At 43.5% G+C, this 17,748-nt stretch overlaps 1 protein-coding gene across 2 annotated transcripts in view; it reads left to right on the top strand.

The window, feature by feature from the left end:
• Positions 1 to 602: 602 nt before the first annotated feature.
• The window catches only part of PDE6A (phosphodiesterase 6A), an 87,589-nt gene continuing 70,443 nt past the window's right edge, over positions 603 to 17,748 (top strand). For both annotated transcript variants that reach the window (XM_037739548.1, XM_017531322.2), the window contains exons 1-4: positions 603 to 1,244; positions 9,890 to 10,042; positions 10,644 to 10,733; positions 12,131 to 12,271. In XM_037739548.1, coding sequence (XP_037595476.1) covers positions 771 to 1,244; positions 9,890 to 10,042; positions 10,644 to 10,733; positions 12,131 to 12,271 — 858 coding nt within the window. In that variant the 5' untranslated portion in view covers positions 603 to 770. The remainder of the gene's footprint in view (positions 1,245 to 9,889; positions 10,043 to 10,643; positions 10,734 to 12,130; positions 12,272 to 17,748) is intronic.

The raw sequence follows: 17,748 nt of genomic DNA on the forward strand, positions 1-17,748 counted from the left end.
TTGGAATAAAGGGAAAACTGAGAAAGGTGTGTTGTTTTATAATGGCCCTTAGGTTGCTAAAATTAGAGAGTCATTGAAATCTAAAGCTGATAAAAACTTTAGTGCCAAGGTTGTGAAATGGGAGACTACAGGTACCAGACCCGTAATGTACATGAGGACAGCAGGCCGAGAGGCCCTGAACAGTGAAAGACCACATGGGAGAAGCCCCCGGGAGGGGGAGTGGAAGGGTGAGGCAAGGGGCCGGGGTATGCAGAGTCTGGCATGCAGTCACTTCTCAGCTTCAGCCATTCCTGCCATGGAGGGACATGGACAGGGGAGCCAAACAAATCTCCTAAACAGTAAATGTCAGTCTTCTGGGTCAGATATTTAAGAAAACTAACAGAGGGCAGAGAAAACACACCCACAGCAAGTAGAGTGTCCCTGTGCTGCCTTTTTGCAACCTCAGCTTTGGTGGTGCTGGAGACCACCTCCTGCTCTGTGCAGATATTTCTTCTTAGCTCTTACTAGAACAAGGTGAAAGAAAACTCTCGCCTTCTCCCCTCTGGCCCTGCAGCATCTGGAACACACTGATCCTCATAATCCTTGTTCTTGAGAAATATTAATGACTTAATCTCCCAAGCCTGCTCCCCCTGCTCCTATGAGGCCATCTCAGTATGTTTTGCAGACAAGACCCAGAGAAGTCCAGGTTGGACTTGGTGCCGACTGCAAAACTACCTTTGGAAGGCCTCCACCCCAGTCCTTCTACAGAGTAGTCAGTGGGACTCCCAGCCATGGGCGAAGTGACAGCAGAGGAGGTGGAGAAGTTCCTGGACTCGAATATTGGCTTTGCCAAACAGTACTACCACCTCCACTACCGAGCCAAGGTCATCTCCGACCTCCTTGGGGCCAAGGAGGCTGCCGTGGACTTCAGCAACTACCACTCCCCGAGCAGCGTGGAGGAGAGTGAAATCATCTTTGATCTCCTGCGGGACTTTCAGGACAATTTACAGACAGAGAAATGCATCTTCAACGTCATGAAGAAGCTGTGCTTTCTCCTGCAGGCAGACCGCATGAGCCTGTTCATGTACAGGACCCGCAACGGGATCGCGGAGCTGGCCACCCGGATTTTCAATGTCCACAAGGATGCTGTCCTTGAGGACTGCCTGGTGATGTCCGACCAGGAGATCGTCTTCCCTTTGGACATGGGCGTTGTGGGCCACGTCGCACACTCTAAGAAGATTGCTAACGTTCCCAACACAGAGGAGGTACTCTTTTCCCCATGAGAGAGAGAGAGGGCATGGGGCATTATTCCATGGGGTTCTGGGGTGCAAGTGGGGTGGGGGGCTATTGGCCACCAAGACTAGGCTGGTACAACATGGGGCTTCTCTTTATTTATTATTTACTCATAATTCTTTATTTTGAAAAAAAAAATTCTTTCTTTCTTTTTTTTTTTTTGTATTTTATGCAAAAATGGGCAATTCTTTTTTAATCAGGGCATGAAATTTGCTTTGGAAATTCTTTCTTTCTTTTTTTTTTTTTTTGAGATGCAGTTTTGCTCTTGTTGCCCAGGCTGGAGTGCAACGGTGCAATCTCGCTCACCACAACCGCCACCTCCCGGCTTCAAGTGATTCTCCTGCCTCAGCCTCCAGTGTACCTGGGATTACAGGCACTTGCCACCACACTCGGCTAATTTTTTTCATTTTTTAATATAGACGGGGTTTCTCCATATTGGCCAGCCTGGTCTCGAACTCCCAGCCTCAGGTGATTCTGCCCACCTTGGCCTCCCAAAGTGCTAGGATTACAGGGGTGATCCACCGTGCCTTGCAGAAAAAAAAAATTTCAAACTTAACAGAAAAGTTTAAAATAATACAAATAATTGTATGTCTTTCATCCAAATTTATCTTTCATTAACATCTTGCCACATTTGCTTTCTCTCTCCATTTTCTCTGACCCACTTGGGAGAAAGTTGCAGACATCATGCCCTTTGTCTCTAAGTGCTGGCAATGCTCCCATCATTGTACTGTGGATAGGTAAGAAATGTCCCTGTTCTGGAAATGCACCTTCCACAGTACCTCCATAGTACATCCACAGTACTTCCACATAGTACTTCCACAATACCTCCAAAGTACTTCCACAGTACTTCCATAGTACCTCCATAGTACTTCCACAGTACTTCCACACAGTACCTCCACAGTACTTCCACACAGCACTCCAGAACAGGGACATTTCTTCCCTATCCACAGTACAATGATGGAATCATAGAAATGTAATGTGGATACAATACCATTATCTGCTGGGAGTAATATCACATACCTGTAGTCCCATCTACTTGGGAGGCTGAGGCAGGAGGATCACTTGAGCCCAGGAGTATGAGACTAGCTTGTGCAACATAGGGAAACTCCTGTCTCTACAAAAAATCAAAAAATTAGCTGGGTGTGGTGGTGCACACCAGTGGTCAGCATCAATATGGTGACTTCCCAGGAGTGAGGGTCCATCAGGCTGCCTAAGGTGGGGTAAACCAGCCCAGGTCAGAAAGAGAGCAGGTCAAATTCCCGTGCTGGTTAGTAGTGGGATCGCACCTGTGAATAACACCGCACTCCAGCCTGGGAAATATAGCAACAACCTGTCTTGAAGAAGAAGAAAAAATGAAAAAAGGCTGGGTGTGGTGGTGCACACCTGTAATCCGAGCACTTTGGGAGGCTGAGGTGGGAAGATCACTTGAGCCCAGAAGTTTGAGACCAGACTAAGCAAGATAGGGAGACCCCTGTCTTTACAAAAAAAAAAAAAAAAAAAAAACTAGCTGGGTGTGGTGCCCACCTGTGGTCCCAGCTACTCTGGAGGCTGAGGTGGGAGCATTGCCTGAGCCCAGGAGGTTGAGGCTGCAGTGAGCCATGATTGCGTCACAGCACTGCAGCCTGGGTGACAGAGTGTGACCCTGTCAAGGAAAGGAAAGGAAAAAGGAAAGGAAAGGAAGGGAAGGGGAAGGGGAACGAAAGGAAAGGAACCATCCAATCAACTGGGCGAAAAGAAAAAAGAAAAAAATTGCTAAAAAGTAAAGAAAAAAGCTGCAACACCATGATCTAATGAACAGTTCATATTCAAAATTGTCATTTGTCTCAGACACCCATGTAGCACTGTCTTTTCAGTCTCCTTGAATCTGAGACAGTTCCTCAGTCTGTCTTTGTTTTCCATGGCACTGACATTTTTGAAGGGTACAAACCAAATCTTTTGTGGAAATGTCCCTTCTTTTGGACTTGTCTGATATTTCTTCATGATTAGATCTAGGTCATGCATTTCTGGCAGGAGCGCCACAGAGGTATTTTCCTTCGTGCTTTACATGCAGGGCATAATGGCAGTCTGTCCCATTACTGGAAGTGTTAAACACTGATCACTTGGTTAAACATTGGCTCTTTCTTTCAGGAGTCCACAGTTCCCTGAGATTCTACTGGCAGTTCTGACAAAGACTTCTTTGATCACCTTGAGCAAATCACACCCTGTCTCTGGACGTTGGCTTTTAAAGGCAGTAATGCAGTTCTCCACCTAGCCCTCTGTCCAGGCCAGCTCCTATTCACCTTCAGGAAAAGTCATGTCCTCAGGGAGGCCCTTTCTAATCCCCCTGTTAGAGCCTCCTCCCTAAGCCATCTCTCATAATAAGCCCTGGAGGTCAGGGACCAGGTCTGCCTTGTCCACCAGGCATTTATTCCAGGACCCAGCACAGTGTCTGGCACAAAGCATGTGCTTGGAAGCACTTGGTAGAAAAGACTCACAATCAAGTAATTATGCAATACTTTCTTTAACTCTATCTCACCCAAAAGAATGTTTGTCCCATCGTGGCAGGGCCCATGCAGGTCTCATTCACTGCTGCACTGGCCAAAACAGGAGCTGTGTTTGGGCATTTCCAAAATCCAGTCTCTAGACATGGTGTGATTTTGTGCTCATTTTACCTCTGGCTTTACTTCAGATTAAGGGTCTCAAGGTTAAAAATCGGGGAGGAAGTGGGCTTCAGAGACTGTCTTATCCGACTGCCTTATTTAATAGACAAAGAAACTAATCCCAGGAGAGCTTGGGCAGAGGCTTGCTAACACTTCACTTGCATTAGGGCAAGAATTCAAGCAGGTCATCAGGGTGCAGTAGCTCAGGCCTGTAATCTCAGTACTCTCGGAGGCCAAGGCAGGCGAATCACTTGGGGTCAGGAGTTCAAGACCAGCCTGGCCAACATGGTGAAACCCTGTCTTTACTAAACATACAAAAATTAGCCAGGCATGGTGGTGGGCACCTGTAATCCCCACTATTTGGGAGGCTGAGGCAGGAGAATCTCTTGAACCTGGGAGGTGGAGGTTGCAGTGAGCCAAGACCGAGCCATGGCACTCCAGCCTGGGCAACAAGAGCAAAACTCCGTCTCAAAAAAAAAATAAAAGAATGCAAACAGGTCATCTTTTAGACTTGGGTTTCTTGGTGTGTCTCTGTGGAAAGCACACCCGGTGGGCTCCCACACAAGGTGCGTGTATCCCGTCATCTCCCCTTGGGCATCCAGGGGCCAGGCAATGGGGCTGCACTCAGGAGACTTTCTGGAGGACTCATCCAACTGGACTGGAGTCTATTCTCCCTTCGACTCTTCCTGGATTGTAACTGTAGCCGACAGGGACTGCCTTACTCGTTTCCATTCATATCAATCTGTGTCATAACTGTCATTATCCCTGTTTCACAGATGATGAAGCAGAAACCCACAAAGTGTTGGTAACTTGCTCAGGGTTATGCAGATAGAAAGTGGCAGACTCCGGCTGGTCCAGGCACACAGGTGTTTATAACTAATTGATCACAGTAAGTTATAGATTTCTTTGTCCCCATCCATTCCTACTGCTTCACTCAGCCACCTAAGAAAAGAAAAAATGGCAGAGAGAAGGGGGATGGGGGAGGGATAGGAGAAATACCTAATGTAGATGACGGGGGAATGGCTGCAGCAAACCAACCTGGCACGTGTATACCTATGTAATAAACCTGCACATTCTGCACATGTACCCCAGAACTTAAAGTATAATAATAAAAAAAAGTGAAAAAAAAAAACAACCCTGGCAGACTGGGAATGATTTGAACCCAGGCACTGACCTTGAGCTCACACTCTTTTTTTTTTTTTTTACTGGCTGGTTCAGCCAGGCAGTCATTACAGATCCTTAATTCCTCTTAATTGCTCTGCTCTTCTGTACGCCCTCCCTCTTTAGAAAATGAGGGCATGGCACTGGGCTTTATTTGAGCAAGGTCATTGGATCATGCAGCAGAGAGTTAAGATCTCATGCTGTGAGGTCAGATCTGGACGTGAACCAGGACTCTGTCACTTTCTAAGAATGTGGTCCTGGTAAACCATTTAGCTTGACTGGGTTTATTTCATATTTTGTAAGATGGGGTAATAATACCCACCCCACAGCGTTGTTTGTTGTAAACATTAAATGAGTGAATGATTTCTCATTAGCAGTGTTCTTGGCACACCGTAATGACTCCTATTGGCAACTCCCATTCCTTGTTCCTATTACAACTCTTTTGTTGTTGTTGTTAAGGATCTATTCTAAGTGATGGAGGCTGTGCCAGGTTTGGGTGGAATTTGGAGGAGAATCCAGTCTTGCCCTTCTGGAGCTTTCAGTTTAGATTCTGTTTGTGGGAAAACAGAAGACAGAGATGCTGAGAGCTTCTATATACCCTGGTGTTAAGGGATTGAGGATACAGGATGTTTTTCTGATTCTAGAAGATCCTGGCTTAGCAGTTTGCAGAGCGTCTGTGCTAAGGGATGGCCTGTTGCCTTCTATTCCTCCCTCAGAGTTTACCCGGGAAACCACACCTCACCTTCCCTGGAAACTTTTGGGGCCTGAGTCACTCTCTCTGGCCAGTGACTTGGGCCTGCAGGTGAAGGCCGTCCATGCCAGTCATCCCTGTATACTTGGTATTTGCATGTGTTTACATCAGGAAATCTTACTCAATTCGCGGCTCTGGGTAGAAGGCAACCTTGACTACCAAATGGAGACTAGGGCTGGGTGAAGAGGAGGAGGAAGGTGTTGTAGGCAAGGGTCTAGATTCTTTCTGAACCACCAAAAAGTGATATTGTCAGCCTTCAGCACCCTCTACAAACCTGGGAAAGGGTTGCAATTGCTGCATTGTTGAAATGTGAAATCACAAAGGAAGTTCTTTTGGACTGTAATGAACTTCCCCACCCCCTCCAAATTCCTACTTATCTTGAGAATTGCATCAGAAAGACTTGCCAGAGGACTGCCAGATAAAATATAAGACGCCCAGTAGAGTTTGAATTTTAGATAAACAAAGAAGAATATTTGAGTAAAAGAAGGTCCCATGCAATATTTTATACATAGTTATACTAAAAAAAATTATTTCTAGTTTACCTGAAATTCAAATTTCATTGGGAAGGCTGCCCACTTGTCATTCAGCATGTACTCGTGTATCAATCCTTTCCTCTTTCTCCTTTCGGGAAAACCCACAGGGCCCATCTGTCCCTGTCTGTGTTATTCACCACTGGTCCCTGGCACCTAGCCCAGTGTCTGGGACAGAGTGAGTACTTACTATAGTTTATTGAGTGAGTGAATGAGTAAATGTCAGCCCTTCTCCTGCACTTCCTATGGCTGATAAATCCCGTTTCTGAAGACCGTACCTGAGATGACTGTCATTTCTAGACCCTCTCACATTTGTTGTCTGCCCCTGCTTTCCTTCATTTCCTGTGAGACATGGCACCCAGCACGCTAGAACAGGGAAAAAAAAAGAAAAACCCTCAAAGAGGGCCTTATCCAATACCCTGACTTCACCAAAGGGAAAACTGAAGCTCAAAGAGTTTTCAACCACTGACAATGTTCTGAGTGGCTGTTGAAGCCACTCATAGGACAAGTTTCTCCTTCTCTGGGCCCCCAGGGTGGTCTGCTTCACATGCTTTGAGTCATGGGCTCATGTTTTACACGATAATCCACTATACCATGAGAACCAGTGAGAACAACCTCATCTTACAGCTCTTTGCATATATAATGCCTGGCATAGTCAGTGCTCAATGAATATGAATGAATCAATCAATCAGTGAATCAATGAATGAATGAGTGGAGCAATTGTGCCACTTACCGCAAGGGAGTTGTCTATGAAATGGGGAAGGTGGCGGTTCTATTTGGCAGGGCTGATGTGAGAGTTAATGAGATAATATATGTAAGTTGTCTAGCTCTGAGCCTAGTGCGTCATTATTACTCAGTAAATAGTAGATCTCATTATGAGACGCAACAGAGCTTGGCGCTGTGAATGTTTGCAAAGGGGAAATGAGGAATCTGGGAATGAGAAGTAGTGCTGCACGGCACTTTAAAATCCAAACTCAGCCAGATGTGGACTCACACCTGTAAACCCGGCACTTTGGGAGGCTGAGGTGGGAGGATCACTTGACCCCAGCAGTTTGGGACTGCCCTGGGCAACACAGCAAAATCCCATCATTACAAAAAATACAAAAATGAGTTGGGTATGGTGGTACACCCCTGTAGGAAGGAGGTTGGGGCTGCAGTGAGCCATGATGGCTCATGCATTCCAGCCTGGATGGCAGAGCAAGACTCTGTCTCAAAAATACATACATACATACGTACATAAAAATGAAATCTCGTGGCCTCCAAGGCCCTGCTGGATCTGGCCCCTGCCTGCCCTCTAACTTCCTTGCCCTCCACTTTCCCTCTCCTTTTACCTCTCTATGCTTCAGGTACACTGATCTTTCTGTTCCTCACAAGGGCCAACCTCATTCCCACCTCCTGGCCTTTGCATGCTCTGTGCTTAGAATGTGCTTCATATACCTGGTTCTCTTGATCCTTCAGCTCTTAGCTCAGCATTCCATCTTCCAAGAAGGCTCCCTGCTCACCAGCCTGCCATCTGATTCATCGCTCTCTATAGCACCATCCAGTCCATTTTCTTCAAAGCAGTTGTCTCAGGCTTTTTTCTCTGTCTCCCCCTTTGAATGTAAGCTTCACCAGAGCAAGAAATTCATTCTTCTTGTTCATTGCTGTAGTTTCAGGGTCTGGAAGAGTACCTAGCATCTAGATAGCACTCTCTTAATGCTAGCTGAATGAATGAATAACTTTGGGCTTTCGCTAGCTCAGTCTTTGATTCTGGGCTTTAAAATAAATATAGGTTGCTCCGGTCCGTGCCTCCAAGATGACAAAGAAAAGAAGAAGCAATGGTCGTGCCAAAAAGGGCCATGGCCACGTGCAGCCTGTTCACTGCACGAACTGTGCCTGACGTGTGCCCAAGGACAAGGCCATTAAGAAATTCGTCATTTGAACGTAGTGGAGGCCACAGCAGTCAGGGACATTTCTGAAGCAAGTGTCTTGGATGCCTTCGATGTGCTTCCCAAGCTGTGTGTGAAGCTACATTATTGTGTGAGTTGTGTAGTTCACAGCAAAGTAGTTAGGAATCGATCTCATGAAGCCCACAGGGACCAAACACCCCCACTACGATGTAGACCTGTGGGTGCTGCCCCACGGCCTCCACCAAAGCCCGTGTAGGGAGCTGAGTCCTTAAAGCAGAAGACGAACTATTCTCTGGATAAAAATGAAATGGAAATTGTACTTAAAATAAATAAATAAATAAATAAATAAATTCAGGCTGGTGCAAAAGTAATCATGGTTTTTGCCATTACTTTTAATAGTTTGAGCTAATTGCCTTCTAAGTCTCCTTCCGCCTTTAATAATCTGAGGTTCTACGGCATGATTGTTTAGAACATTTTACATGCTGAATATATAGGGATGACAATGATCATGTAAATGTCAGTCAATCGGCAGGAGGATTGCTCATGAGGGGAGTTCCAGGACTGAGAACTCAGCGGGAAAGAGCTTTCTGGTAGATTTAGTAACATCTGCCTTGGATGCAGGTGAGGCCCAGGTATTTGCTTTCCCTGATAGAAGTGAACAATGGGAAACTAAAATGACTTCATGAAATGAACCCAAGCATACCCCACCCAGGCCTCTGTGCTCAGGCACTCATCAGTAGCTTAGAAAATGACGCAGGTACCACTTCTTGACTAAGGCCTTTTCAGAGATTTTGCTTAATCCTCAAATGTTAACTCAAGTACAACACTACAAGCTTCTCTTAATTCCTTTACCCTTCACCTGGTTTGAAACAGCTTCACTGATAATAATGCTGTTGACTATTTGTCTAATCCCACTCCAACTAGAAGAAATCTATAGATGCAAAGCATCCCTCACTGAATTCCTCCCTCTCTCCCTCCCTCCCTCCCTCCCTTCCTTCCTTCCTTTTTTAGAGACAGGTTCTTGCTCTGTCTCTGCCTCTCTAAGAGGCAGCAGAGCTGAGGGCAGGTTCTAGAGTTACACACGCGCACACACACACACCACAAACACACACTCTCTCTCTCCACACATGACATTAAACTTCTTGAGTTACAGATCCCCCTCTTGTAAGATGGGCTACTAATGGTACCTATCTCATAGCTTATTGCGAAGATTAAAGTAAGATGATGCAGGGAAAATGCCACGCACACTGCCTGCTAGCAACTATCACTGTTGTACTTACTAAAGTCTTTCCCTGGCTTTCTCTTAGCTCTCCCTTGAGTTTTTATTCTGGGATTAATTGTCATCACCTCAAGAAAGCCTTCTCTAACCCTCTCTCTCCAGGCAAAGTCAGTCCCTCACTCCCGTCCCTGGCACCCACACTGCTTTGCACATGTCTCCTCCACAGCCCTCGGTGGATTGCATCTCAGACCTTCTTCTTCTACTGGATTTTGGAAGCTTCCATGGCAGATGTCATCTCTGATGGCCCTGCCCCTATTGAAGGGGAATCGGTGGCAGTGCCATCATTCATTTGTCAGCAGGGGCTTTGGGGTGTTCCATGGTTCTTGCCCTTCATTTGCCTGTCTGTGCTTATCTCTGCCTTCCTTTAGGATGAGCATTTCTGTGACTTTGTGGACATCCTCACTGAGTACAAGACCAAGAGCATCTTGGCTTCACCCATAATGAATGGGAAGGATGTGGTAGCCATAATCATGGCTGTGAATAAAGTGGATGGCTCCCACTTCACCAAGAGAGATGAAGAGGTAAGAATGCTTTAGAAACTAAGGGTAGCCGTGCTAGCACATTCTCCTAGACTATGAAGTCTCCTCAAGTGTGCTCTTTGGCCTGGCTTCAGTTTCCCCATCTGTCAGAAAGGGAATTCACCTGATGTTCTCTGAGGGAGGCAGGATAAAATAATAGTTGAGACATTGGGGTTTGAAGTCAGGAATAGAGAGATAATTGTTCTGTCTCTCCCAATATCTAGCTGTTTGCCTTGTGCAAGTTATTTAACTTCTTTGAACTTCTGTTTTCTTATTTGTAAAATGTTGATAATTTTTCAGTATCAACCTCATAGGGAATTTAACAGGAAAATTCAATAAACAGTAGCTATTTTTCATTAAGACACTCCCATCAACATCAACATTCTACATTCTGTGAGTTCCATTTATACACTCCCATCAACAGTCTGCATTCTGTGAGTTTTATACTCATGCAACATCTTATGAGTCTGCATTCTAGGATCCATCTGCCCAAATTGTCTCTGATGAAGCTTTGAAAATATTTAGATATTTGCTGATGGTAGAAGTCGCCGGAGGATGGATTTCTTCTTCTCATCTGCCTCCCTTCATGCTGTTTGATTTTTAGATTCTTCTCAAGTACCTCAATTTTGCAAATCTAATCATGAAGGTGTACCACCTGAGTTACCTGCACAACTGTGAAACTCGACGAGGCCAGGTAAGGGGCTTGGGCCAAGGGAATGGACTGGACGTGTCCTTTCCCTGAAGCATTGATGTGGTCAGGACTGGCAGGCAGATGGGAATAAAGGTGCCTAGGAAGCATTCTCTAGTCTCTGGCCAGCATCACAAGTGTTATGAGGTAGTGGTTGTCTATAAAGCTGTATACCAGAGTGGTAATATGTACAAGCTCCAAGTCAGATGGCTTTGATCTGAATCCCTGCTCAACCATGGACTAGCTCTAAGACCCTAAGCGAGTCACTTAATTTCTCTATGCTTCAGTTTCCCCATTTGAAAAATAGGGATGATTATGGTGCCACCCTCGAAAGGTTGCCATTAATAGTAAATGAGATAATGTATACAGGTATTGATCGACTTACGACCTATGCAACTTACGACCATTCAACTTTACGACCGCAATCGGTAGCCACGACTGCTCCACGTCTGGCAGCGCAAACGTTGCCCAGCTGGGCGTACAACAGTGCGGACCAGCTTCCGGCAGCACTACCATCTCCGCGTGCACCATTTCAACTGTACATATAGCCTACTCAACTTACGACCAAATCGTGTTACTACCAGTCCACGGTCCCGACCGTGGTCATAAGTCGAGCACTAGCTGTATAGGGCATTAGGGCTCAATTGAAGTTTCTTATTATTTTTATTAAAGCCTATGAGTTGAATGAAAGGGAAAGAGTTGGACCCAATGTAACACTCAGTTACTTCACCTCCCTGAGCCTCAGTTTCTTTGTCTACAAATGGAAGCTAATTGGACTGGGCATGGTGGCTCACGCCTGTAGTCCCAGCATTTTGGGAGGCCAAGACAGGAGGATTGCTTGAGCCCAGAAGATCAAGACCAGCCTGGGCAACATAGTGAGACCCCATCTCTATTTTTCAAATAAATTTTTTTTAATGAATGATAATTGGCTGGGTAAGGTGGCTCATGCCTATAATCCCAGCACTTTGGGAGGCTAAGGTGGGAGGATTGCTTGAAGCCAGAAGTTTGAAACCAGCTTGGGAAACAATGAAAAATTATTTCTACAAAAAATTTAAAGATTATCTGTGTGCAGTAGTGTGCACCTGTAGTCCCAGCTACTGGGGAGGCTGAGATGGGAGAACTTCTTGAGCCAGGAAGTTAGAGGCTACAGTGAGCTATGATTGTGTTACTGTATTCCAGCCTGGATGACAGAGTAACTCTGCCCCTAAAAAATAAATAAAAATTAAAAACTTTAAAAAATCTAAAGCTAAAAATGGGAGATAGTTAACCTATTTATCTGGGTTATTGTGAAGGTTACGTGAAATAAACTCTACAGAACTTTACAGAATTGTTGTTATTCTCCAGCTAAGTGAGCTACTACTTTGCAACTCAAAATCCTTGAATCTGTTTTTGTATTTTTTCAGATACTTCTGTGGTCTGGGAGCAAAGTCTTTGAAGAACTTACAGACATCGAAAGACAGTTCCACAAAGCCCTGTACACAGTCCGCGCCTTCCTCAACTGTGACAGATACTCTGTGGGTCTCTTAGACATGACCAAGCAGAAGGTGAGAGAACTTCAGCAACAGACATTTCCAAGAAAATATTAAACAGACACTGACTGACAGCTAGAGTCTGGGCACATATTCAGTTGCACAGGGAAGAGGCTGGGTGAATTGGGGTGGTCATACAAAGTTTTACAGAGGTCTTTACTGAGGAGAGGAATATCAGCCTTTAAAGGGGAAAAGTCAATCTAGGACACAGGTGAGTGAAAACAATCTATATTTTCCTTAGTCATTTGGAAAGGAAAAAAAAAAAATGTGCATGTAAAGAAAGCTGACGAGGTGATGAAGGTGAGTGATAAAGAAGTTTCTATGCGGGTTGAAAGTCCAGGAGAGAGTTGCCAACTTCAGGGATTCTTGAAAACTGTCCTGAAAATTGCTTGTAAAGCTTTGCTGCGATTTATCTATTCCAGGGCTCACCCAGGCAACTGAAGTGGAGGCAGAGGCTGACATCTAGTCCCTCACATGCTCAGGGGCCAGATTTGGGGCAGACACAGCAGTTTAGGAGGCAGAGTTCAATGTAGCTCCCAGCAATGTTTTTTTAGATGTTTCCCCAACTTCCTCATTCCTCTTTGTTTATTTGTTTCTGCCTTATGGGGCTGATCATTTTCTGCCTTGGAACAGAGTTTCAGAGTTATCTAAGTTTGTTATGTCTTATCCTGAAAACCCAAGGATTCCATCAGTTTCATTTTCTATGCCTTGTCATGCTGAGGGCAGTGCCCAGGCCAAGGCAGACTCTCCAGATACATTGGATCAAGGGACCACATGGCTCACAGAATCTAGTCCAGAGGCTCCCAAACTTGGCAATTCATCAGAACCTTCTGATGAGCTGATTAAAAAATTGCTGAACTACATTTTCTGATAGTCTACCATTTTTTACTTCATGTTTTACAAACATCTTTCCATGTCAGCACATATGAATTGTTTTAAATAAGCCTTTATATTGAAACAAAGGCCTGGCACAGTGGCTCACACCTGTAATCCCAGCACTTTAGGGGGTTGAGGTGGGAGGATGGCTTGAGGCCAGGAGTTCGAGACCAGCTTGGGCAACATAGGGAGACCTGTCTCTACAAAAAATAAAATAAAAATTTAAAAAGAAGCAAAACATAGACACAGAGAAGAAACATTAGTTATAGCTGCTGATATAACAGCTCAACGAGTGAATGTTCCCACGAAACCACCACCAAAATGAAGGAACAGAACACAACAAACAGCACCTCTGCAGCCTCCTTCATACCCTCTTCAATATCTCCCACAGCCTCCTCCAGAAAGGTACCCACCATCTGACCTATAATACCATATTAGTTTTGCCTTGTTGAGGTTCATATAAATGGAATCCTACAATACACATGCTTTTGCGTTTGGCTTCTTTTGATTCATCCTTATTGTTTCATTTAGCATGAGTTCATTCATTATCATTCCTGTGGACTTTTCTATTATATGAATAATCCGCAACGTATTTATTCATTTCTACTGTTGGTGGACATTTGAGTTTTCAGATCTGGTCTATTGTGAATATTGCTATTATGAACCCTCTGGTACATTAGTAATACACAGTTGCACACTTTCTGTTAGGTATTTACCTAGGAGTAGAATTTCAAAGTACTACCTTTAATAGATATTGCCCATCTGATTTTCAAAATGATTGTACGATTTTATACCCTTACCAGCAACGTATAAAGGATTTCTTCATCGATACTTGGCATTATTATTCTTAGTAACTTTAGTCATTCTGGCGAGCATGTGTTTTATCTGTTTTGTTATCAACATGCATTCCCCTAATGACTGATGAGGTTGAATATTTTAAAATACGTTTATTGACCGTTTGGATATATTATTTTGTGAAGTGACTGTTCACATTTTTTCTCATTTAAAAAAATCACATTGCCTTTTTTATCTCACTGATTTGTAGGAGTTCTTTGCAAATTCTGGGCACAAGTCCACTTTCAAATACATGGGTTGCAAATACAGTCATGCACCACATAATGACATTTTGATCAACAATGACCCGCATAGTCTGTGTCCCATATAATTACAATGGAGCTGAAAAATTCCTATTGCCTCGTGATGTTGTAGTGCAATGCATTCTTCACATTTGTGGTGACGCTGGTATTAAAAAAAAAAAAAGAACCTATTGCTGCACTGCCAGTTGCATAAAAGTATAGCACATACAATGATGTGCTGTAGCACATAGTACTTCATAATAGAAAACTCTGCTACTGGTTTATGTATTTACTATACTACACCTTTCCCCTATTATTTTAGAGTTGACTCCTTCCACTTCTTTATTTATTTATTTTTTAAGACAGGATTTCACCATGTTGGTCAAGCTGGTCTTGAACTCCCCACCTCAAGTGATCCACCCGTCTTGGCCTCCAAAGTGCTTGGATTACAGGCGTGAGCCACCACGCCCGGCCCTCCTTCCACTTATGAAAAAAGAAAAAATTTATTGTGTTTTTAGTAGAGACAGGGTTTCACCATGTTGGCCAGGCTGGTAAAACAGCCTCAGTCAGGTCCTTCAGGAGATATTCCAGAAGAAGGCATTGTTATCATAGGAGATGAGTGCTCCATGCGGCCTTGAAGATTTTCCAGTAGGACAAGGTGTGGTGGTGGAAGATGGTGATATTTATGATCCTGACCCTGTGCAGGCCTAGCCTAATGTGTGTGTTTGTGTCTTAGTTTTTTTTTTTTTTTTTTAAAAAGAAGGGGTTTCACCATGTTGGCCAGGCTGGTCTTGAACTCCTGACCTCAGGTGATCGGCCCACCTTGGCCTCCCAAAGTGCTGAGATTACAGGCGTGAGCCACCATGCCCAGCTGTGTCTTAAAAAAGTTTAGAAAGTAAACAAAAAATTTCAAGAGAAAAAAGCTTGTAGGATAAAGATATAAAGCAAATACTTTTGTTCTGATTCAAGTACCAAAGGCATAAAAAAAGAAAAGAAAGTAACAAAATTTATGATAATTTTTTTAAAAAGGAACTATTTTTATATAGCTGTACTATGTGTTTGTGTGTTAAGCTAAGTGTTATTACAAAAGAGTCAAAACGTTTTTAAAAATAAAAAATTTTATAAAGAAAAATTTTTAAATTTATAAAGTAAAAAAGTTACAAGCCAGGCTTGGTGGCTCATACCTGCAATCCCAGCTACTCAAGAGGCTGACGTGGAAGAATCGCTTGAAGTGAGGGGTCTGCGTCTGTGGTGAGCCATGACGAGCAAGATCCTATCTCTAAATTAATTAATTCATTAAAAAGTACAGTAAGCTATGGTTAATTTACTATTGAAGAAAGAAACTTTTTTTTTTTTTTTTTTTTTTTTTTTTGATACGGAGTCTCGCTCTTGTCATCAGGGCTAGAGTGCAGTGGCGTGATCTTGGCTCACTGCAACCTCTGCCTCCTGGGTTCAAGTGATTCTCCTGCCTCAGCCTCCCAAGTAGCTGGGATTACAGGCGCCTGCCACTACACTCAGCTAATTTTTCGTATGTTTAGTGGAGACGAGGTTTCACCATGTTGGCCAGGCTGGTCTCGAACTCCTGACCTGGTGATTTGCCTGTCTCAGCCTCCCAAAGTCCTGGGCTGACAGGCATGAGCCACCATACCCGGCCCAAGAAATTTTAAAAATACATTAGTGTAGACTAAGTGTACAGTGTTTATAAAGTCTATAATAGTATACAGTAATGTCCTAGGTAGGCTTTCATATTCACTCACCACTCACCCAGAGCAACTTCCAGTCCTGCAGGTTTCTTCATGCTAAGTGCCTTATACAGGTGTACAATCTTTCAACTTTTATACCTTATTTTTACTGTATCTTTTATGGTTAGCTATATTTAGATACACAAAAACTTGCCATTGTGTTGCAAATGCCTACAGTATTCCATACAGTAACATGCTGGACAGGCATGTAGGCTAGGAATAATAGACTACATGTAAGCTTAGGTATTTAGTAAGCTTTACAATTTGGGGTAATGCAAGTACACTCTATGATGTTCACACAATGACAAAATTGCCCAACGACGCACACATTTCTTGGAACATATCCCCACTGTTAAGTGATGCGTGACTGTGTCTTCTCCCACTCTGTGCTTTTATTCTCTCGCTCTCTCTCTCTCTTTTTTTTTTTTTTTTTGGAGACGGAGTTTCGCTCATTGCCCAGGCTGGAGTGCAATGGTGTGATCTTGGCTCACTGCAACCTCTGCCTTCTAGGTTCAAGCAATTCTCCTCAGCCTCCCAAGTAGCTGGGATTACAGGCACCTGCCACCATGCCCAGCTAATTTTTTTTTTCCCATTTATTTATTTTATTGCATTTTAGGTTTTGGGGTACATGTGAAGAACATGCAAGATTGTTGTATTTTTAGTAGAGACAGGGCTTCACCATGATGGCCAGGCTGGTCTTAACTCCTGACCTCAGGTGAGCCACCCGCCTCAGCCTCCCAAAGTGCTGAAATTACAGGGGTGAGCCACCACACCTGGCCAGTGCTTTTATTCCCTTAATGGTGTGTTTTGATGAATATAAGTTCTGAATGATAATGTAGTCCAATTTATCAATCTTTTCCTTTATAGTTATTGATTCTTGGGCTGTAATGAGGAAATCTTTCCTGGCTCTAAGTTTATAGAGACATTTACACATGTCAAATTCTAAAAGGTTTATTGTTTTAACTTTCACATACAGCTCTACATCTACCTGGAACTTTTTTATGTTTAGTGTGAAGTAAGGTGAAAATCATCTTACCTTTATCATCAACCAAGTGTCCATATATATGTGGGTCTGTTTCTGGATTCTCTATTTTGTTCCATTGGTATATACATATATACATATATATATACATATGTATATATACACACACACACACACATACATATATATACGTATATATATATGTGTGTATATATATACACACACACACACACTAATGGAGCAACAACAACAACAACAAAATATATATATAGATTCTTTTTTTCAAGACAGATAACTGACTCTTTTGCCCAGCGTGGAGAGCTGTGGTATGATCTTGGCTCACTGCAACCTTCAGCTCCCAGGTTCAAGCAATTCTCCTGCCTCAGTCTCCGAAGTAGCTGGGATTACAGACACGTGCCACCGCACCCAGCTAATTTGTGTGTTTTTAGTAGAGATGGGGTTTCACCATGTTGGCCAGGCTGGCCTTGAACTCCTGACCTCAAGTGATCCACCCACCTTAGCCTCCCAAATTACTAGGATTACAGGTGTGAGCCACCACACCCATCCTCCATTGGTATATTTATCTATTCTTCTGCAATACTATCCTGTCTTAATTATTTCAGTATATTTATAAAATATCTTGATATCTGGTAGTGAAAAGACCTCTAAGTTTATTGTTATTATATGTTAGACTTTCTCACCATGCTTTCTGTCTCATACTTCTTTATGGGTTTTCCATCTTTTCGTATTTTTGCACTTTAGTTTGAATATTTATTTTGATCCATCTTCTTTCAATTACTCTTTTTTTTTTTTTTT

Source organism: Cebus imitator, unplaced genomic scaffold (assembly GCF_001604975.1).
Source record: "Cebus imitator isolate Cc_AM_T3 unplaced genomic scaffold, Cebus_imitator-1.0 Scaffold71, whole genome shotgun sequence".
Lineage (NCBI taxonomy): Eukaryota > Metazoa > Chordata > Mammalia > Primates > Cebidae > Cebus > Cebus imitator.